The 19427-nt window shown below is 41.5% G+C and overlaps 1 protein-coding gene across 5 annotated transcripts in view; it reads left to right on the top strand.

Annotated features, from left to right (window-relative positions):
• BAHCC1 (BAH domain and coiled-coil containing 1) overlaps positions 1-19427 on the top strand; it is a 130171-nt gene that overhangs the window by 9557 nt on the left and 101187 nt on the right. For 2 of the 5 annotated variants that reach the window (XM_083354144.1, XM_083354140.1), the window contains exons 1-3: positions 7627-7795; positions 9332-9896; positions 11987-12362. In XM_083354144.1, the coding sequence (XP_083210270.1) occupies positions 12197-12362 (166 nt within the window). In that variant the 5' untranslated portion in view covers positions 7627-7795; positions 9332-9896; positions 11987-12196. Of the gene's footprint in view, positions 1-7620; positions 7796-9331; positions 9897-11986; positions 12363-19427 lie in introns of those variants that run through there. The other 3 variants (XM_083354141.1, XM_083354143.1, XM_083354142.1) reach the window with 3 other exon arrangements.

Below are 19427 nucleotides of genomic sequence, written 5' to 3'. Positions count from 1 at the left end.
GAAAGGAGAGATGTTTTTCCTTCTTTTCCCACCTTTTGTATCGGCCAGGAGTTGTCTGTTCAGTAATCGTAGGAAACAGGACGTGTTTGCACGGCGCTGTTGGCAGCAAAGGCGTAGCACGTGCTCGGTTCCCTTTCTCCTTTAGGAAAAGGATCGGGGGGTGGGGGATCGCGAGGTCGTGCCTTGCTTTAGCCGACTTCTTGTTGCTTGATGGAACGAGGAAAGCAGACTAGATCTGGCCTGATCTCAGCCCGACTCGTCAACTGCCTGGAGGCATGGCCGCAAGCCTCCGCTTCTTTCGCTATAACCTAGAGCTCCTTTCGGTACAAAGCACGTGTAAATTTTGAACGGGACCAGCCAGAGTACAGATCGCTTTGGACATTTCTCCCGAGTATGGGATGAATGGATTTCACCCTCCTGGCCACTTCCTCCCAATTTCCAGGGAACGTTGTATGTGCTACAAAAATGAAGAGTAACTCAAGCCAAGAAATTGTTTCTAATTTGCTCCTTGACCAAACAGCACATGGAACAATGAACCCGACCCAAACGATTGCATTAAGCGAGGCGTCCAATATACAATTACCCAAATGCAAAGATTTGCGTTTCCTAGCCCTTATTAGGCAATTATTTAGCGTGCTGTGTTAATCCATAATTTTATTTAACATACTGGGGGAGGAAACTCCCACCCTGGCTGCTGCTGCCTCTTCTCCACACACACACACACACACCATTTTTCCAGATGGAAGAATATTAAATTGCAATATTTTAGCACACTTCCCTAGAGTGTGAAGGTTAGCTGAGGTCTGAGAATTTAAAATGATTGCATATTCATTTAGACATGAAAAGAATGTTTCCATGTTGGCTACTTTGAGCAAAATTAAGAAGAGATTTTGTTATTTTCTTCCAGGCCACCTTGCTTAAAAGCTGGAGTCAAGGTGAATCTAATTCCCTGTACTTTTAGTTACAACATGGAAGGTATAAATTGGTCACTGAGTAAATATTTACCAAAATAGGAAAATATATCTTGAACTTAATCCTGAATAATGTGGAAAGTGAATACCCGTAAAGAGAGGGCAGGCAAATTCCTGTTCCCAAAGAACATCCACTAGAATTGTTGCTAGCGAGGGGACAAATCCAACACAGTTACACATTATCATTTTAAATTTTAGGTTGAGGATGAAATGGCCAGATATTCCAGGGCGCTGATGGGGTTTGGAAGCCTGCAATCATTCCTTAGGGGGGAAAAAAACCATGGTTTGCTCACCAAACCCGAATCTTGCAAATAGCTGTTGCCTAGATTCAAACAGAACTGAAAGGCAGTTTGGGACGCCTTTGCCTTTCAGGGAAATGTGCTTCACACGACTCCATAACCCATTCCATTCCATTTCCAGAGTGTTGTTTTAATAGGCTGCGCGTTATGGCTGAAAACAGCAGTTTAGCAGAGCCTTTGCTTTAGCCAGTTCTAGTCTAGTTCCCCCTAGAGTCCATGCACTTTCTAAAAGACAGAGGGGATTTTGCTGACAGAGCCTTGATTCTAGTAAGAAGGCTTGTGGGGGTGGGGATGGAGAGCTTGGCTTTTCAATCTAGCCGTAGGAGGCGAATCAAATCCTCTTGATCTTTATCCTCTGAGGTAAGCAAAGTTCAGACTAGCACTAGAAATTGAGGCCTGAGCCAGACTAAACTGCAAGCCAAACTTATCCAAGCCTTACTTCTGAGTAAGCACCCACCGACCAAATGAAAGCTGATGGTAGGAGGACAGAGCATGATTATCCCCCAAGAAGAGCCTAGACCAGCTTTTGTGACCTAGAATCCAGGACTCTTAGTGCTTTTCCCTGAACCTGTATATTTTTAACTTCCCCCATCTGCCCCTTAAACACTGGAAACCCCAAAACAAGCATGGCTTAAGGGGTGTGTGTGAACAAATCATTTCTGCACACACATACACATATATACACACACCGGAAGGTAGAGTTGAATCAGGAGATGAATGCGACTCTAAATATTTATTTCTAACTGCATTATCTTCTGCTTCATACAGAGCAAGCCATAGAGATACTGATGCTCTGCTTCAGTTAAATTAAAAACATTTGTTACCCACGGACAGATTTTAAAAAATAGTGGAAAGGGAAAAGCTCTAACCTTTGCTGACAATGTCTCTCGGCCTATCAAAAAGCTTGATGGAGTTTCCCTGCCTGCCTGCCTCCCTCCCTCCGGGTGGTACCATTCACTTCAGGAATACAAAAGGATTGCTTTAAAAAAAAAGGAAGGAAAGAAGAAACCTCCCCATCACCAGTTTTGTGTAAGTGAGTAGGCAGAATATGGGTTACTGGTAATTTGCCAACAGACCCCTGGTTTATACACCACTCCTGTCTAAAATTATTTGTTTTAACAACTGGCGAAAGAAAGAAGGAAAGAAAGAAACATTTTAACAAAAAAAAGACTGCAGAACCAAAAGAAGTTGGTATTCAAAATATAGGATATAATCAATAGCCATGGAATTTAAAGTCTGCTTTCATTTTTTTTAATGTGAAGAATAAATTGAGGAATGGGATTTTTTAATCTTAATTTAAAAATAATAATCCAAAGATATTTTTAATCCAAAATTTAAAAGGGTTACAAAAAATGAGAGGTGTGGGGAAGCTAATTTATTTACATATTAAACCAACCCAAGGCCAGTTTCCCCCATTTCCTTTCTCTTCAGCTGAGTTCATCTGCCCCAAGGTCCACCTCTGCCTTACTTGGCTGTGCTTTGTTTCTCTCTTTTTCTCTCCCCTACCCCTATTTCTTAATTTGGGACCTTGCCATTTGTTTTTAATTTTCAAACAAAATAATACTTAATTCCCTAGTCCAATAACAATTAGACTGAATATAGTCATCTTAAAATCAAAATAAAAGCAAGCTTTCAAACAATCTGAGATTTTGCCATTCTGGGCTTAAACTGGTGATAATATGCAGCACTGAGGTCCTTTGCCCCTAGGCTGAGAGATGGAAAAAAAAGACTGTCAATCACTGGACGCTTCAGTGACCAGGGACAATCCCCTTTGCTGGACCGGCCTTCTTCAAGAGCAATCAGTCACTTTGCATTAATTACCCTTCCATCCATTTGCCACTGCAGGGCAACTGCTGCTTTTGCAGAGATCTGGTGCACTCACAACCAAACACCACCTGAAAGAACAAACACCCTAAACCATTTCTCTCCTGGCCCCAACCCACAACAAAATAAATCTGGAACTACTGTTGTTCCTGCACCCCAACTTTCACCCGTCTCCCTGTGTGCTTTGAAACAAACAAAAAAAATGATAATAAACACACACCTCACACAGTGGAGGAAGTCCTCTCCTGGATCAGTGTTCCTGATGAAAGTTTACCAAGAGGAGCAGTTCTGTGCACCAGGCCAAGAAATCTATCTTTTTCAAAGCTAAAGGATTGGGGGGGGACTGGGGGGGGGGGAATTGCCACTTTTACAAACCAGCTACATCTGCCTGGAAAAAGGTTACCTAGATTCCAATGTACCTTAGACTTAATTTTGACTTCTTACAATTGTCTTAAACCTAACTAAAACAAGTGACTTCTTCTGGAGTGACATTGGCACTACAGTTTTGCTATGCTGGGAAGGGATTCCTGGCCGGTCAGGCATTTATTTCTTGGTAAATAGGATGGGGATCTTGCTGTTGCGCAGCTTTCCAAGATTACAAATAAATAATTTAATAATCCCTATTAAATAAATATAAATAAATCCAGACCAAAGTAGCCAGCCTTACTTACTCCAGGGAAATATATTTAGGATCAAGAGGGTCACCCTTCTTCACATGTTGCAATTTGTGTCTGTAATGTCTGAACAGAGCCAATTTTCTTCCATCGCAAAAGACAAGAGTACCCTGAGGTGGCATTTCCTCTTTTGCATGGGAAAGACATGGAACTGTAAGTCTTCCTTAAGTCTTTTTAAGACTCCAAACCTGGAAAACAGCAAGGATTTCTTATACCAAGGCCCACTCTGCCTTGCAGACACATCCCACTGGCTTGTTGTTGGAGGGCCAATGTAAGGAAACTGAAGGGCTCTCTGTCCATGGAAATGGTGGTGGGGTCTGGTTTGACTAGGAAGCCATTGCCCATCTTGAGTGAGAAATTTTCTCACTGCCGAGTGAGAATAAGGGGAAGCAGAAAGACAATCCAGTGATGGAAATGCAGGGCATGTTAAAGGAACATTTTAAGTCAGCAGGACCAGATGAAAACTCCCAGTCCCTATTCTTCTTTTGGGTTTGCTATTTGAAAATTTAGGACCTAGGATCGTTTAGGCAGATAAATTCTGTCTCACCATTGCTCCTATCCCCCAGAAGAATCTGCATGAATCGAAAGTTGCTTCATAGGTATTTTAGATCCTGTCCCAATGTGGCGATGTAATCCAGACATTACAGCTTTTTTTTTTTTGGTAAGGCCCATTCTGCCTTGCAGACAGATCCAACTGAATCCCTTCTGACCCCTTCCCACGCCTACCAGCCAATGTTCTGGCAGAGGGCCTAGATAAACAGCAAGATCGTCTGCAGGTTGAAGTCTTTCGGAGGCCACCGTGCGCATACATAGACACACAGCTTTATCGTTCTCTCCTGTTTGTGTATATATGCATATGTGTGTGTGTGTGTGCGTGTGTGTATGTCAGATTTGCTGTTGCAAGTGTAGTTTTTTCCCCATTTTAATTTCAGCCTGCAGAATGGCCTCTTTCTCTTTCAAATCTCTGCTTTGAACCTGTAGGTCTTCTGATAGGGCCTTGTGTTCCTGGCAGAATGGATGAGTTGAAAAGTGCCTTTGATTTCAGTTCTTCTCTCTCTCTCTCCAGTTCTTCCCTCTCTCGGCTTTCACTTTTTATGAGACCAATTCAAGAGCCTCAACTCCTATTTCGAGGAACCAGTCCCTCCCTCCTCTTTCCCTCTGGCCACAAATAGGGTTCCTTTCAGAATTTATACACTCCCCTGCCTACTTTTCAAAATTCAGTTTTCATGTGCTTGTAATTTCTTTTTGGAAAATATATTTATTAGCAGAAAGTCTATGTTTCTCAGGGTCTCCATGTAAATTTTGTATCTAAAATATCTGGAAAGTAACTGGGGCCTAGCATGCTTGGGGTTTCATCTTGTTCGAACACTCTGTCGGGTTTGGGTATAAGACTGCAAACTGTAGATGCTTATTATAAGTTACTTACAATAATTGATCTATTAACAATGTGTTATAAAGAGCAGCAGTAGTGTTAATAACCGAAAACTCTCACCATCACTTCGAAGGTGCTGATCCAAACTGAGTATTTTATCAGCACATAGCGGGTTGGGACATTGGAATAATTCTTTCCCCTCTGGATATTCAACGTGTGTGTGGTTTCAGTAAACCCATCATCATCATCATCATGGAAAACGCAAGTTTTCTCTCATTTAACTGAGGCATTGACATAAGCAGGGAGTATACACACACATGTTCACTCGCTGCTTTTTAATTTAATTCACTCCTCTAGTTAATGAATAGCTCCATTGTAATCTAATATCTCTTACGGGTTATTTTGATTTATTCTGCATTTTTAAATCAATTAGGCTCCTTTTAATTTTTTTTAAAATAATCGTAATCATGAGTATGGGGGGGGGGCTGGAGAGAATTCTGAGCCTTCGAGCCGCTGCCATGGTATTGTGTGGGCGCACGCACGCGCGCGCGCGCACACACACACACACACACACACACACGTCCTTCAACCTCGTTCGATCAATGGAACTGACATTTCTCCCGGTTAGCTTCGCTATAGATTCCGCCTATGCCAAAGCTGGACGTTCTCCCGGAGGCGCAGAGTTTTGCACACTCAAGATGGATCTAGTTTGCTCCTCTGTCTGAAATTTGGGAAGCTCTGGACCGAGGTTATACGTGCATCGGGGCATATGAAATCGACTTTGCCGTAGCGTCGTGTTCTACCCAGACGGAGAAGGCGGCTTGGTCGGCTTGCGGCTTCCTCGACATTCTCTTGCAGCCTTCTCTTCCTTGTCCCATTGAACAGCGAGACATTTCTAGCTTTTCTCCCCATCCTTCGTGGCTGCACCGCCGAGAGTCCTTAGACCACGAATCCGTAAAGGGAGGAGTCCCCGCTGATCAGTCCGCCCCTCCCCCCCGTCCCTCCGGTGATTGATGCACCAAACCTGCTTGAATGAATGGCTTTACTTTCAAAATCGCTAATGGGGACTCAGTCCGTTTCCCCTTTTCTTTCCTCCTTTTGATCCTCTCCACTCTTTGACCTTCTTTTGGCTCAAGGGACGGTGGGCTCGGGGAATGGGGGGGAGTGCATTGGGTGTGTGTGCGCTGGAAACAGTCCCCAGCTTATCTCCTTTCATCAAACCAGCCCCGGGCCCCCTGCAAACCGCGGGGCCAGTAATTGCTTTTTTCAGGCAGCCCAGTGCGGGCTGGCGAGCAGCCAATCAGCGCCTTGTTTACACTGGGTGATGGACAGCGGGCTGGGAGACTGCCAACCAATCAAGGCGTCTCCTGGAAGTGGGGAAGGAAAGACTGAAGGGGGTGGGAGAGAAACTAATGCCTCTGCGGTTAACCTCTCAATTGCCGGTACAAAGTCGTTTGAAGGCTTTATGTCGTGTGGTTTCTGCGTTAAAATAGGCCTCGGGAGTGATGGTATCATACAGGTAGGAAACGTGTATGTGTGACTGACCTACTTACAAGAAAAGTGGCAATTTACCGAGACAGCATATCTTGGTGCAAACGGCGGGGGTAGAGGTGGGCAGGGAGTCGTAACGGAAATGTGAAGCGTGGGAGACAAAAAGGAAAATGAAAGAACGACCGGATTACAAACAAAACTCCAGTTTTGATAAACCACAAAGGATTGTGCATGTGTTTGTGAGCAAGAACCTAGCAAAGGGACTTTCCTGAGTTTGCAAAATGCCCGTTTAAGGTGGCGGGCAAAGTGATTCGCCTATTCGAATTGTTTAAAAGACAAATGCACAGGCGGTGAAGACGCAGTGAACTATAAGAGCATACTTAGGACCTAAATCACTCTAAATCTCTTGGCATTTCGTTTGTCAAGTAACTCTTAAAAGCTGCCGGAGGGCAGGCAACGCAGTCTCTGACGTCCTGATCTGTACAGTGCTATGATTTCCCAGTTTTGCAGTTGTAGCGCATCGTCCAATTTATCAAAGCAAAAGGAGTACCAAAAAGTATCCCTCGCTACCCAGCTGATTGGCGTGAGTGCCTGCCTACGAGCTGAAGCAGCTTTCTGGTGGGACTCCCTAGCTCCCCATTCTGCAAAGCTTCTCTCTCTCTCTTTCTCCCCCCCCCTCTCTCTCCCGCTTCGCATTGCTACGCATTTCCATTCAGCTAAGCAAAGGGAAGCTGCGCGAGGGGAGCTGCGCAACTGTAGGGACTTGAATTAGGCGCCATTGAATTGAGTAGTAGTCCTGCTGTTCTCTGATTGGCAGTTCTCTGGCCCCACGCCAACCTATTGGGAAGCCTGTTTACGCAGAGAGAGTGGCACGAGCTTATTACCGTGGAGGACAAGGCGTCCAATCAGCGAGCGTGCTCACCCTGAGTGAGTGGCACGAGCTTATTAGTATGCAGGGAGAGTTGCTTGTAGGACTGAGATGCGAGGCTGGGGAAGCTGAAGCTCGCGACAGGGTCTTTTTTCCTTTCTGCAAGGAGCAGCAGCCAGTGCATTTACAGTGCAACAGTCAGCACAGTGCAAATACCAATAGGAATACAACAAAATCCCACTCACTGATTTAATTGTATTGCGTTCCCTCTGTGCAAAGGAACACCCCTCCCTCCAGTAAGTAACAAATTTATTTAGCATTTTGAACGTTCATGATTTGTTGATAAATTATGATTTATTGTTAATATGGATACCTTCACAATAGTCAATATATATATATATATAATATTGACCATATATATATAAAAAACCATTTATATTTATATATATATATATATATAAAACCATTGCTACAAAAAAACCCACCTTTGTTTGTGTGTGTGTATGTATGTATATGTGTGTGTGTATATATATATATATATATATATATATATATATATATATATATATATATATATATATATATATATATATATATATATATATATAAGCAATGCAAATACCTGGCGATTGAAAAATGTAACAATTGTATCCATTCCTCAACTAAATTGAACCTTTTTTTGAAAAAAAAACCTTTCTTTGGGAAAGGAAATGTATATTGTTTCTAACGAAATGCAAACTTATGAGATATAGCCATATTCGTGTTTTATTTTTTAAATGGTTATTTCCTGGAAATTTTGTGCACTGCTCCGTGTAGTGCTAACAAAAATATGATTTTTCGCATATTTTTTACCTGAAATTCTAATCAGTTTGTCTGCTCTTTTTAAAAAATAGAACTGTAAATGGTTGCTTTGCAAGGAAAACAAATGGGCATTGTGGCAAATAGGCATTGTGGCAAAAGGAATTCATGTAAATTTGTAGCCTCCATTTTTCTTTAAAATGAATCAAATAGGTTCTTTGTGAATTTGATTCCTTCCTGCTGTACGTTCAAGACGATCTGCGTCATAAAATACTTGAATTCCTCAGGGTTCTAAATTAAACGAAAAATGAAAACAAAGAAAATACGCATTTTTATTTATTTACAAACCGGGGTGTGCGCATGTATACTGATCTTTCGCACAGTATGGTAACTGTTTTGCCGTGGAGGGAAACATGCCGTTAGGATCCCTCATAAGGATTTTTTTTTTAATTAAAAAAAGAAAATCCGTCTTGTTTGTTTGGGTTCAGTTTAAAACGGTGAACCGTGGTTGATTTTTCACGGACGGAAAAGGTTTCTCGAAACTGAATAATTCAGTGACACGCTTTTGTTTCTCGCCTTCCTCTTTTCTCAGTCTTTCTGCCTGTGCGCGATGGTTGCGATAATCGTTTGATTTTAAAATGCCCCAAAATGCTTTGGGTGGTAGCCTTATTGCTCAGCTCAATATATCGAAATAACTTCAGCCTCGCTTTCTTTTCATTAAGAAAAATGATCATTATTACTTGGCAAAATTTAAAAAAAACAAACACGATTCTGGGGGAACCAAGCAATTGAATATCGAAGCAAAACGAAATTGTTCCAAATGCGTTTAAGCTGGGAGAGAAAAATCCCCACAATTTGGGAGAGATCTCTTGAGGTTTTTTAGCATGCTGTCTCGCCTGCTGGAAGCCTTCGGGTTGTAGTAGCAGCAGCAGCAGAGCCTTTTGATGGCTGCCGCTCTCGAGAGATCTTCGCTGGGCTAGAGAAAGACTTAGCACGGCAAAGGCTTCCTTACCTTTTTTGTTTTTTCCGACAAGGCCCGAGAGCAGTGCGCCGAAGCGTTTGAACTCTGCCGGATCTGCAGTTTTCTTTCTTCGTCCACCTCTTTGGAGAGTAGAACGTATTTCTTGTCCGCGCAAAACCTCGGCGACTCAGTACAATTGACCAGAGAACCTACCGCTGGATTATTCTATTCTCTCAACCCCACCCCCGTTTCATTCCTTGCCCCCAATTAAATAAAACAAAACAAGGGAGGGGGCGTAGCTCTCTGGAGCCGAACCGTGCAAATTTACACCGTCCTTTTGTTCCTTTGGAAGTCCGAGCTCGGCTATTGATTTGAAAGTAACGTACCCTCGCTCTCTTCGGCGACGCGTCCTCCTGCTCCTGCTTGTAAAGAATCGTCTTTAGTTTCGGCCACGCTGAAGGGAAGCCAAGGAAGATCGAACACGGATCTCGTTCCTGGGTTTTTATGACTGGATCCGGAGACCCTCCCGCTGCACGCCAGCCCGTTTACCGGTTAGGAGAAAGGTTGATTTGACTTTTCCTGTTTCGGCTCTAGCAATTGCCAAAATGGACCCGACCTTAGAACAAATCCTCTGCACGGTACGTGGTAGCAAGTGCTGTTCCCGGAACGCTGATGCTAAAACTTTCCCTGGACCTATAATCGGGACTTCCAATCTGCTGCTATTTTTCAGTCTGATACAGTTCTCCCCCTTAAATATGCAAATATTAAAAAAAAATCATAAGAAGGGGGGGAGGGGAGGTAAACTAATGTGCCATGTTCCCTTCATATTGATGTATCGAACTCAAACTTGCTGAAGTTGCTAATTTCCCTTTTGTCTTCCAGGCTTCAACTCTTCCACGACCCCCTCCCTCCAGTCCATTATTTTTTTACTGCTGCTTCTCTGGGAAGATTTTTACTGTTAAGCAGGGTGGGTGGAAGGTGATAAGAATATACTTTTTTCTTACAATTACCCCAACTGCAAAATATGAAATATTGGTAATATGCAATGATTAAAATTTCCAATAATAAACTGTTGTTTTTGTGCGTAGTGGTTCCATTTACTTACAATAGAAAACTTTTTTTTCTATTTTATGTAGGGGTGTGTGCATACATACACACATGTGTATGTGTGCATGTGTAATCTTATCCGCTGTGCAAATACGTAGTCATTTAATACCTTGTTTTCAGTTATAGATTAAATCAAACACCGAGTAGTCGAGCAATGTTAAGAATTAAAAGCTTTATATCTAACCATTTAAAATAGTGTTCAGTAAATAAAAAAATATTGTTTCATTGTTCCAATCATGACACGTTTAGGTAGGCAAATGTGTTTTCCCTTTCTCCCAGATTGTTAATCAGTAAGCATGTTCAGTATGGAGTTGAATTCAGTATGGGTTCAATGGGTTGTGGATCCTTCAGACAATGTTCTTTACAAGAACAGATACATAGGATGAACCTCCTCACTATAAAGGAAGAAATAATTTTGGTACCCCACTTTCCCCCTGTGGAAGTATTAGATCTCCATTGATAGCTCAGTGAGGTTTTTTTATATGGGAGATACACATATTTTAGTTCCAGAAGCTAGTGGGATCTTTCAGTGCAGCACAAGTCTGAAGAAAAAAAAAGGGGGGGGCAGTGAGATCTTTTTATTCCCCCTCCTTCCTCTTGGCTTAATGTTACACACATTGGGTCTAAGCCAGAAACCCCTTATGTGTAAATGGAATGAATGCACAGGAAGAACCTTACATAACTGTTTTGTCTAAGAATACAGTTGTAGAATTTAAACTCCTGCCCTTGAAGGAGGAATGCAGGACTTTGCCACTCAAGTGTCTGCAGTGAAATATTTATTTCTGAGCTTGAGTAATTGAAGCCCAGCGAGCTCTTTTCCCCTCATCTGGGATCTACGCAAGGAACTGATTCTTTTGGACTGCATCAAGGCAACTGGTTCGTAAACTGGGAAGCCAGCAAACCCAAGGATAATCCCCATTCCTTCCACCTGTACATACGTAATCACACTTAACATAGGGGCAACTGAAAGACACTCCCCTACTCCTAACATAACATTTTTAAAACTATCCATTTGAAGGTTTAGTTTGTCTAGCAAGGAAATGATTAAAGTAATCATGGAACACTGAGCAGTTCAAAATAATAAATACCACAGTTGAACAGAACTACAACAAATAATAAAACTTAGAGCTTTTTCCTCCTCCAGACACCCCCCCCCACCCCCATTATACTGGAGGCACCGCTCCTGTTTTCATCTTAACGGGCCTCACTTTATCTGAAAATCTCCCCACTTCCCTGCCGTTGTAATAAAAAGTACAAGGCCTGGAAGCGCAGCGTTGTTGCATTGTCTATTTTCCACGTAGATTTTTGAAAAGAGTTAGATGTATTTGTTTTCAATCTGGTGGTCGCCACGTTAACCCATAAAAACCAGTTGCTTCGTTCGACAAAGGAAGGCAGGGGCCAAACAAGGGAGAGACAGAAGGCGGCGCGGGCATCCGGCGGGGGTTTCGTTTCCACGACCTCAGGTTTTTTTTTGGGGGGGGGGGAAACGCATCAGCGGGGCTTCTAGGACGGGGTCGCCGCTTCTCGCCCTCGGGTACTGTTGCCCGCCGTTAATCTAATCCGTCCAGCGCCGATGGCTTCCTCACCCGCTTGATCTTCTCTTTCTCCCTTTGCCTTGCAGAGCATGAGGCCAGGTCGCCGGTGCCACGAGAAGCGGAGGCCTCTTGGAGGAATACGATTAGCATCGTGTTGAGGGGAGCCCTTCCTTCCCCGCGTCCGCGGCCTGCAGATCTCCCTTTCCCGGGGACGGGGCGGATCTTCGCCCGCTGCAAGGCCCCGTCCCGCAGCCCCTTTCCTGCCGGGGCTCCGGACGCGGGAGTGCAGCCCCGGTATGGATGGCCGGGAGTTCGCGCCTCCGCCTCCCCTCCTGGCCGAGAGGGGCCATCGCAACAGCTCCAGCCGCCTGGCTTCCGCCGGGCACAACTCGGTGCAGCACGGAGGACACTTCCAGCCCGGGAAATACTTCCCCTCGCCCATCTCCATGGCTACGCACACAGGTCAGCGCGGAGCGCCGGGATGAAAGGAGCGGAGGGGATCGGAGGGGGCCTTGGAGAGCCGCGGGGAAGCTCGGGCGCCCCGACTGCGGAGGGGCGAGGGAGGGGTCGCCAGCGCCAAAGGAGGGGCGCCCGATTGAGCTGCCTTTTTTTTCCCCTAGGAAGAAAAGGACTCTCTGTGTGTGTGTGTGTGTGTGTGTGTGTGTGTGTGTGTGTGAGAGAGAGAGAGAGAGAGAGAGAGATTGCAGCAGATCGATTTTTTGCATCGGTTGCTGCGAAGGGAGGAATCAAAACAGGAACGGTTTTTCTTCTGCTTTCCAAATGCTCCTTTTTGCTATCTTATTTGAACGGCTTAGTTATTTTATTTCAATTTTATTTTATTTTATTTTATTTTATTTTATTTTTCTTCGCCCGGACAACGCATTCAAAGCAGATAATTTCTGAGAGTCTCAGCAGGCGAAGGAGAATCCGTCCCCAGGCCTGCATCGGCGGATCCTCGCGCCTGTGAGCGAGAGAAAAGCCGCCTGCCCTGCCCACTCGAGAGATTTCCTAGGCTCGGGAGGGTAAGAGAGAAGGGGAAGGAGGAAACGCTTGCCTCTCCACTCTTTTCAGGGGGCTTTGCGAAATGGGGTGTTCAGAAGTGCAACGGAGGTGACCCTTTCTGACCCAGAATTCCCGGGACACACGTAGCTTTGTTTGGGGGCATGTGTGAGAAGAAGACGACATCAATATTTTTGGCAAATCTGAATATTTCATTTTGGCAAGGAGCGAAACGCTAATGTCCCCAGATCCCTCTCTTGATGGGAGTTTTTCTTTTTTTAGTCGGAGAAGGCTGAAATAAAGGCCGTTCCACCTTCCTCCCTCTACCACATGCCCCTTAATAGAAGGCTGAAAGAGAACTGAGTGAACCCCCATTTTTTCTTTTTGCATTAACGTCCTTACGAAATTTTTTCAATAAACAAGGCACTTTCTCTCCCCCACCCCACCCCACCCCGCTTGTTATTTGCTTGGGAAAGGTGAGCACCCTCCACCCCCCCATGCTCTTTCAGATTAGGGGTAGCTGTATGTATAGGGTGAGCTTTAATGGAGCGGGTGGTATAAGACTAGAAAATCCTGTTTCTATATAAAGCCCTGAAGTGTCAGGGTGAGAATGGGTTTGCAGTGCATGTGTTAGTTTTAACAAGTGCTCTCGTGGTATCTTGCTGAAGACACAATGTTTGGCAAGAAAAATCAGGGAGAGGTGGTATGTGCCAGGTTCTTCAGAGATCGTCCATGGCATCCATTTTTAATCAATTAATTGCCCGGGACGGGAGGATGTGCAAAATAGCAGGTGTTGGCTCCAGAACATTAGTGAGAACACATGGATAAAATGGGACAGTCGTATGCTAAAGCATCTCAGGATTTCAAGTTGCCCATCCCTGGTTTAAGATCTTTTTTGGAAGCAAGGTCTTGGGGAGCAAAAGGGGGCATTTGGAAATCAGAATGGTATATCTACGATTTAGAATAAGGTTTTATATATCAATATGCAAAAATCCAAACAATAGTAACTAGTCATTTCCCCCCCCCCCATACACACCAAAAGTGGGAATGGAAAAACTGTAATAAAAGTAATAGATGCTGAACAATGAGGGGTTTTGAAATTTACAAGATTCTGACTGTGCTTCAGAATGTCTTCCATTCATTGTGTTTTCACAGAAGCTGACCTAGGCTTGCTGCATTTGTTTTTGACTTTAAAAGACCTATCTGAAGTAAATCATTTGATGTTAGAAACATTTTATGTGTAACATTTCTAGTGTAACTTAACTAGCTTCTCTATTTAATCCACTCACTATTTGTGTTTCTGTCCTTAAGGTTTTTCTCATATGGTTGATTTTTTCAAATGTTGTGGCCAGCTCTGAATATGTTGTATGTACCTTCATTTGAGTGTACAGACTGTTTATGGGATATATATTTATGGAAGTATGGATTTAATCTTAGATTTACAAAACCACACACAGCCACTTAAGTTTTGTTTACAAGTTCCTTTAAACATTAGAAGAGGAAAATGTGTGACAGTTTTTATTTTTCTCTAAACTCAGTAGCAGCCATCGTCATTGCTAGCTTGACAAACTATGAATGGTAATAAAATTATATCTGCTTTAATGGGATTACAATTAGTATATGGATTAAAAAGAATGGCATGAGGTAAACCAGAATGGATAAAAATGATCAAACAGGAGTGCAGACATTTATTATTATTTTTTAAATGGCATATCCAGCTGCAAATTATTAATTAATTTTAGCATAATGAGATTTTTAAAAACTAACAATTGCAATGAGCTACACATACTTTGGGCTTTATTCAAAATGAAGGAATCATAATTCTGTACGGTTTTAGAAGTTTTAATTTTTTTAACCTACCTTTCTTTTACATACTTACCTGCTCCATACAAAGTAGAAGATGCTCATTAGAGTGAAATCTTTAAAGAAACCTGTTGCATTCAGCAACAACAGAAAGGCATTTTAAAATGCAAACCTGGGTAAATTTGATGAAGAGTATGATTTGTGTCAATCACTCTGCTTTTGTTCCGTACTTTGGATTCAACACGCCTTGTGCTTCCAAGCTATTTGAAATCCTTCTATTGATCTTTTTTATACTTTCTATTTTTTCTTCCACTATCTGTGTTTTAAATATGAGTATTTTACTAGACTCATAATTAGAAATATTATTTTTAAAATTGTTACGGTGATCATTTTTTAAATACTTATAGAACATGTGCTTAGTTGAACACATTTTTCTTTTACATCAAAGAAGCAAGCTGACAATAAATAGAATAAATTATTGATGATATCTTGACACTGATGCACAATTATAATAGGGAAAGTCGTCTCCAGAACCAGAATTTGAAATATGTGAATACACAGACTAAGGTAATACTGAATTGCAGCCATTTTTAAATATTTTTCTGTGCTTGTTGTTAATATAAGGAGTGGCTGACTAATGTCTCCTAAACCTAATGTGTACATCTGTGTAATTTAGATTAATATAATGAAGAAACACAGAAGGCCCTGGTTCAAGGGAGTCATGATATATTAAAAAATGCAAAGGATAGCTGTTAAAGAAAATAGTTGGGAACGATTTGTAACCTACATTGTGGATACCAACAAACATTTTTAGGAAGTAAAAGAAGCAAAACATGTTAAAAGCAGAGCTCCAGAAGGCCAGATATAAAGCAAATCCACTGGGAAGAGACTGGAATGCAAAGTACTCTACAAGAAAGGACTTAATTTTTACGTCTTCTCAGACAAAATTCCACAAGGCATACGTTCATTGATCAGGCATGTATTCCAACACTTCCTCCTCCCTACAATTGTCTCCTTATGGAGATAACTTGTACCCTCCCTGTCCTTACCCCTGAACAGTTTCTGTTTTAAAAGTGGCCATAGAGACCTTGAATTTTTGAAGTTAGCTTTTAATGTTCAGCAAATTGTTTTTCTTATAGCAGAGTGCTGATAGTTTTATAATCCCACTGTAGAAATTTTATGGTAAAGTGCTGTTTTAGTAACCTTGTCACAAAAGGTGCAATTAAAATGTTTTGTCTCATTATTTTTTTCTGCATTAGATTTGTGTGCGTAGTGCGTGCACACACATGCATCTCCCATACAGATGGTCCAAAGTCAAAGCTGTGAAATTTTTAAAGAAAGAAAGCGGGGTGGTGGTGGTGTATATTAGCAGTATTATTCATCATTATTCCTGCCTGAAGCTGTTTGGATTTTGTCATTGCTGTTGATTCTTTTATATGCTAGCAAGAATCTTACCAAAGAAAGATAGTAGAAGAAAACCTAAAAACTATTCCCTCTCACCAACTATGTATATACACATTGTTAAGGGTGGGGGTTTTTTTGGTAGTAAATAGGAAATATTTGAGATAACTTGCCCATCTATAAATGTAAACAATAGTGTCATCCCAGTTAACTAAAAAGAAGAAAAAGTAATAATTGTTCAGGATGGACATAGTGTTGGTAAGCCTAGCAAAAAATCTCAGGCATTTTGTTTGAATGAAAATGGACACAATAATTCTAGGCTTGGGGGGGCACTTTGGAAAGAGTACTAGAATTTTAAATAGATTTAGTTTTATTATTAAATAGAATAGGGGGAGTGACCAGGGATTTTAAAGAGAGGAAGGCTCTAAAAAGGATTCTCCCTCCCCATTACAAATTATCTCTTCCTTCTTGGCCCCCACATTTCTTAAAAAAAACAATTTAATAAATACTTCATTATGACAGCAATCACTGTTTCTGCAACATAGTTGCCATCAGTGAATAGGTACTAAAGGAGTTAATATTCAAAGGTGTGTTCTAAAGACTAACCATCTTTACTTATAAGACAAGTGGCATGAGACATGAAAGGCAATGCAGAGATAATAACTAGAAACTGCCAGTGCTGATCTTTTGCACAAGAATGGCAAAGCACACATAGTTACACAAGGCAGTTGTGGTTGTACATGAGTGACTGCGCGCATGTGCAAACACAGAAATTAAAGTTCCATTTTTGAAATGTACATTGTTCCATTGGGATTTGCTCCATTATCTTGTCTGATTATTCATATAAAAGATTTTTTCACCCACAGTAGCAACTAATCCGTGTGTGCTAATTTAGGGGCATAGCTGTATTTCCATGTGCAAAGCAATTGTTCCAGTGCAAAATTTACACGACTGCATCTTCAAAACAGATCTAGCCCTGCGCAGAGGCTGCTCAACATATGCAAATCCAAATCGAGGAAGACTTTAACAAGCAGAAGCCTAAAAATATTATTTCAGAAAGTCACACTTCCTTTTATATTAAAAAGAAAGAAATGCCAAATCCTAGAACAGAAAGATCTAAAAATATTTTGGCAAGGTTCACAAAGTTAAATAAATTACAGAAGGGCCATTCATGGGAAAGATTCTACTTACTTCTTATAGGAACATTGTTCAAATTAATAAAAATTGTAGATCACTAGCCACCAAGCTATTTATGACTTCATAAGTCTAAATTTAATTGGTCAGCCTTCTGGAGTCCATCATTTCCTGCTGAGAAGAACAATACCAACAACAAAAATCAATCCCAAATCAGAATCATGAAATAGCATATTTCTGGACCAACATGATTGTGAGGGGAGGGAGTCTCCCTTCCTTCCTTCCTTCCTTCCTTCCTTCCTTCCTTCCTTCCTTCCTTCCTTCCTTTCATTCTATTTTCTTCACTCCAGCCACACAAATCTGCCTTGCCTCTTGCTTGCTTCAGAAAGTAAGATTTGTTGTGAAATGTAGAAATGTAAGGGGTACCAGGAATGCTGGTGTACAATTTAGATATTCCAAGCCCTTTAGAACACAGCAGAGTTATTTTAATTTGATAAATGATCGGGCACCTTTAAGAGTGTGTTTGAACAATCAAGATACACTTCAGCAAGTTGATAGGATGTATGCTGTCAACTTGCATATGCCATTAACGCAGACTGCACGCATAAATAATGTGAAAGCACAGCATCTCTCCTTACCCTTCATTTTTCTATGCAATACCCATTCACAAAAATGCCCTTTGCACATTAAACCAGGGGTTTCAGAGCCAAGAATCAACATTTTTCTTTTCCTCCATTTTAAAAACAGATTTTTCAAGATGGGTTCTTTTAAAACCAAAAAGTATTGAGATTATTAAATGTACTAAGTTGATTCTATGGATTGTCCTTGTGTGGGTGTACACGTGTGCACGCCTGCATATATCCATGCATGCATGAGAGAAAGAGGGCGGTCCTGTTGTGAATGCTGCTTCCCTATTATTTTAGTTTTACCATGTATGTAAAACAAGCTGGTAGAATGGTTTGTGCAATGTGCAAGGGAGACTGGCATTTAAAGTGTGGCTTGTAATATTTAATTAGATTGACAGAATTAACACCAATAATTCCCAATAAATAATAAAATAAAGCTATCAGTAAGTTGTGACTTACAAGTGAACATCAGAAAAGCATTTGTGGTAATTCATGGAATTTTCTGTGTGTGCACGTGCAAAAGGGAGAAATATCTTGATAAGAAGTCTTGAAACTACTGCATGGGAGACAAAAATCTATCTGCCTTGGACAAGAAAAAGTCTGTTGGCAGAATTCCATTTATGTAATAAGGATGTACGTACTTAGAGGAGCTTCGAGTCACTCAGACACCTGAGGGTGCAAAATTGCTTACTTTTCCTAGCTTTGTTCATTGTTGATGTGTACTTCAGGGATTACTACAAACCATGCAATTTTTCCCTTACATTCGAACACATAAACACATAGAACATTATTGGAATCAGGAGTGCAAATTGGCATATGATTTATAACTTCTGAGTGTATATAGATGTGTATAAATGAAACTCGTGAGTTTCTATTTCTGTGAAATATTAAGCACTTAATTGATTTCAGACCAAAGATGTGAATATTGGATCAAAGTAAAATTAGAGGAACTGGTCAGAATCGCCCATAAAAGGTAATTGTGTACCTTCAGAAGATAGTTGTCTTCATGCTCTATTTCATACTTGGAGAACATTAAAAATAAACAAGTCTGAATACAGTAGTTTAAGGATTCTTAGTGCAGTAATGTTATTCGTTTACTCATCAAGTCATTTCCCACTACAATCAAAATCCCTAGTTCTCCCCCACTCAAAAGTAAACTGTACGTGCAGTATTTTGAACTGAATTTCTTTAATTTATGAGTTATTGATTTGTGTAATACCTAAGAAATTTCCATTAATGTTGATACATTCAGTTCATATTATCAGAGAATACTGTAGATTGGGCTGGTACAGCCTGTAGATGGGATGGTATATAGGTGATATTTATAGTGTTCCTCTGCTGATGATGGAATGCTCTGATTTAGCAGAGAGCAGTGGAAAAGAGGCACTTTTTTTGGTGATTTCCCCTGCAGCCATTCAGCTGCAAAAGCCAGTGTACAAACATCTTCTATAAATCAGGGGATACCAACTGGATGCAAGCCAGAAAGATGAACATTAGGACTCTGGGCTAAACAGCAAAGAATCTTCCCTATGAAAGATATATTTAAGCCAAACATGAAAAACTT

Source organism: Vipera ursinii, assembly GCF_947247035.1.
Source record: "Vipera ursinii genome assembly, chromosome: 2".
NCBI lineage: Eukaryota > Metazoa > Chordata > Lepidosauria > Squamata > Viperidae > Vipera > Vipera ursinii.
This window is presented reverse-complemented; position numbering and strand designations above follow the sequence as displayed.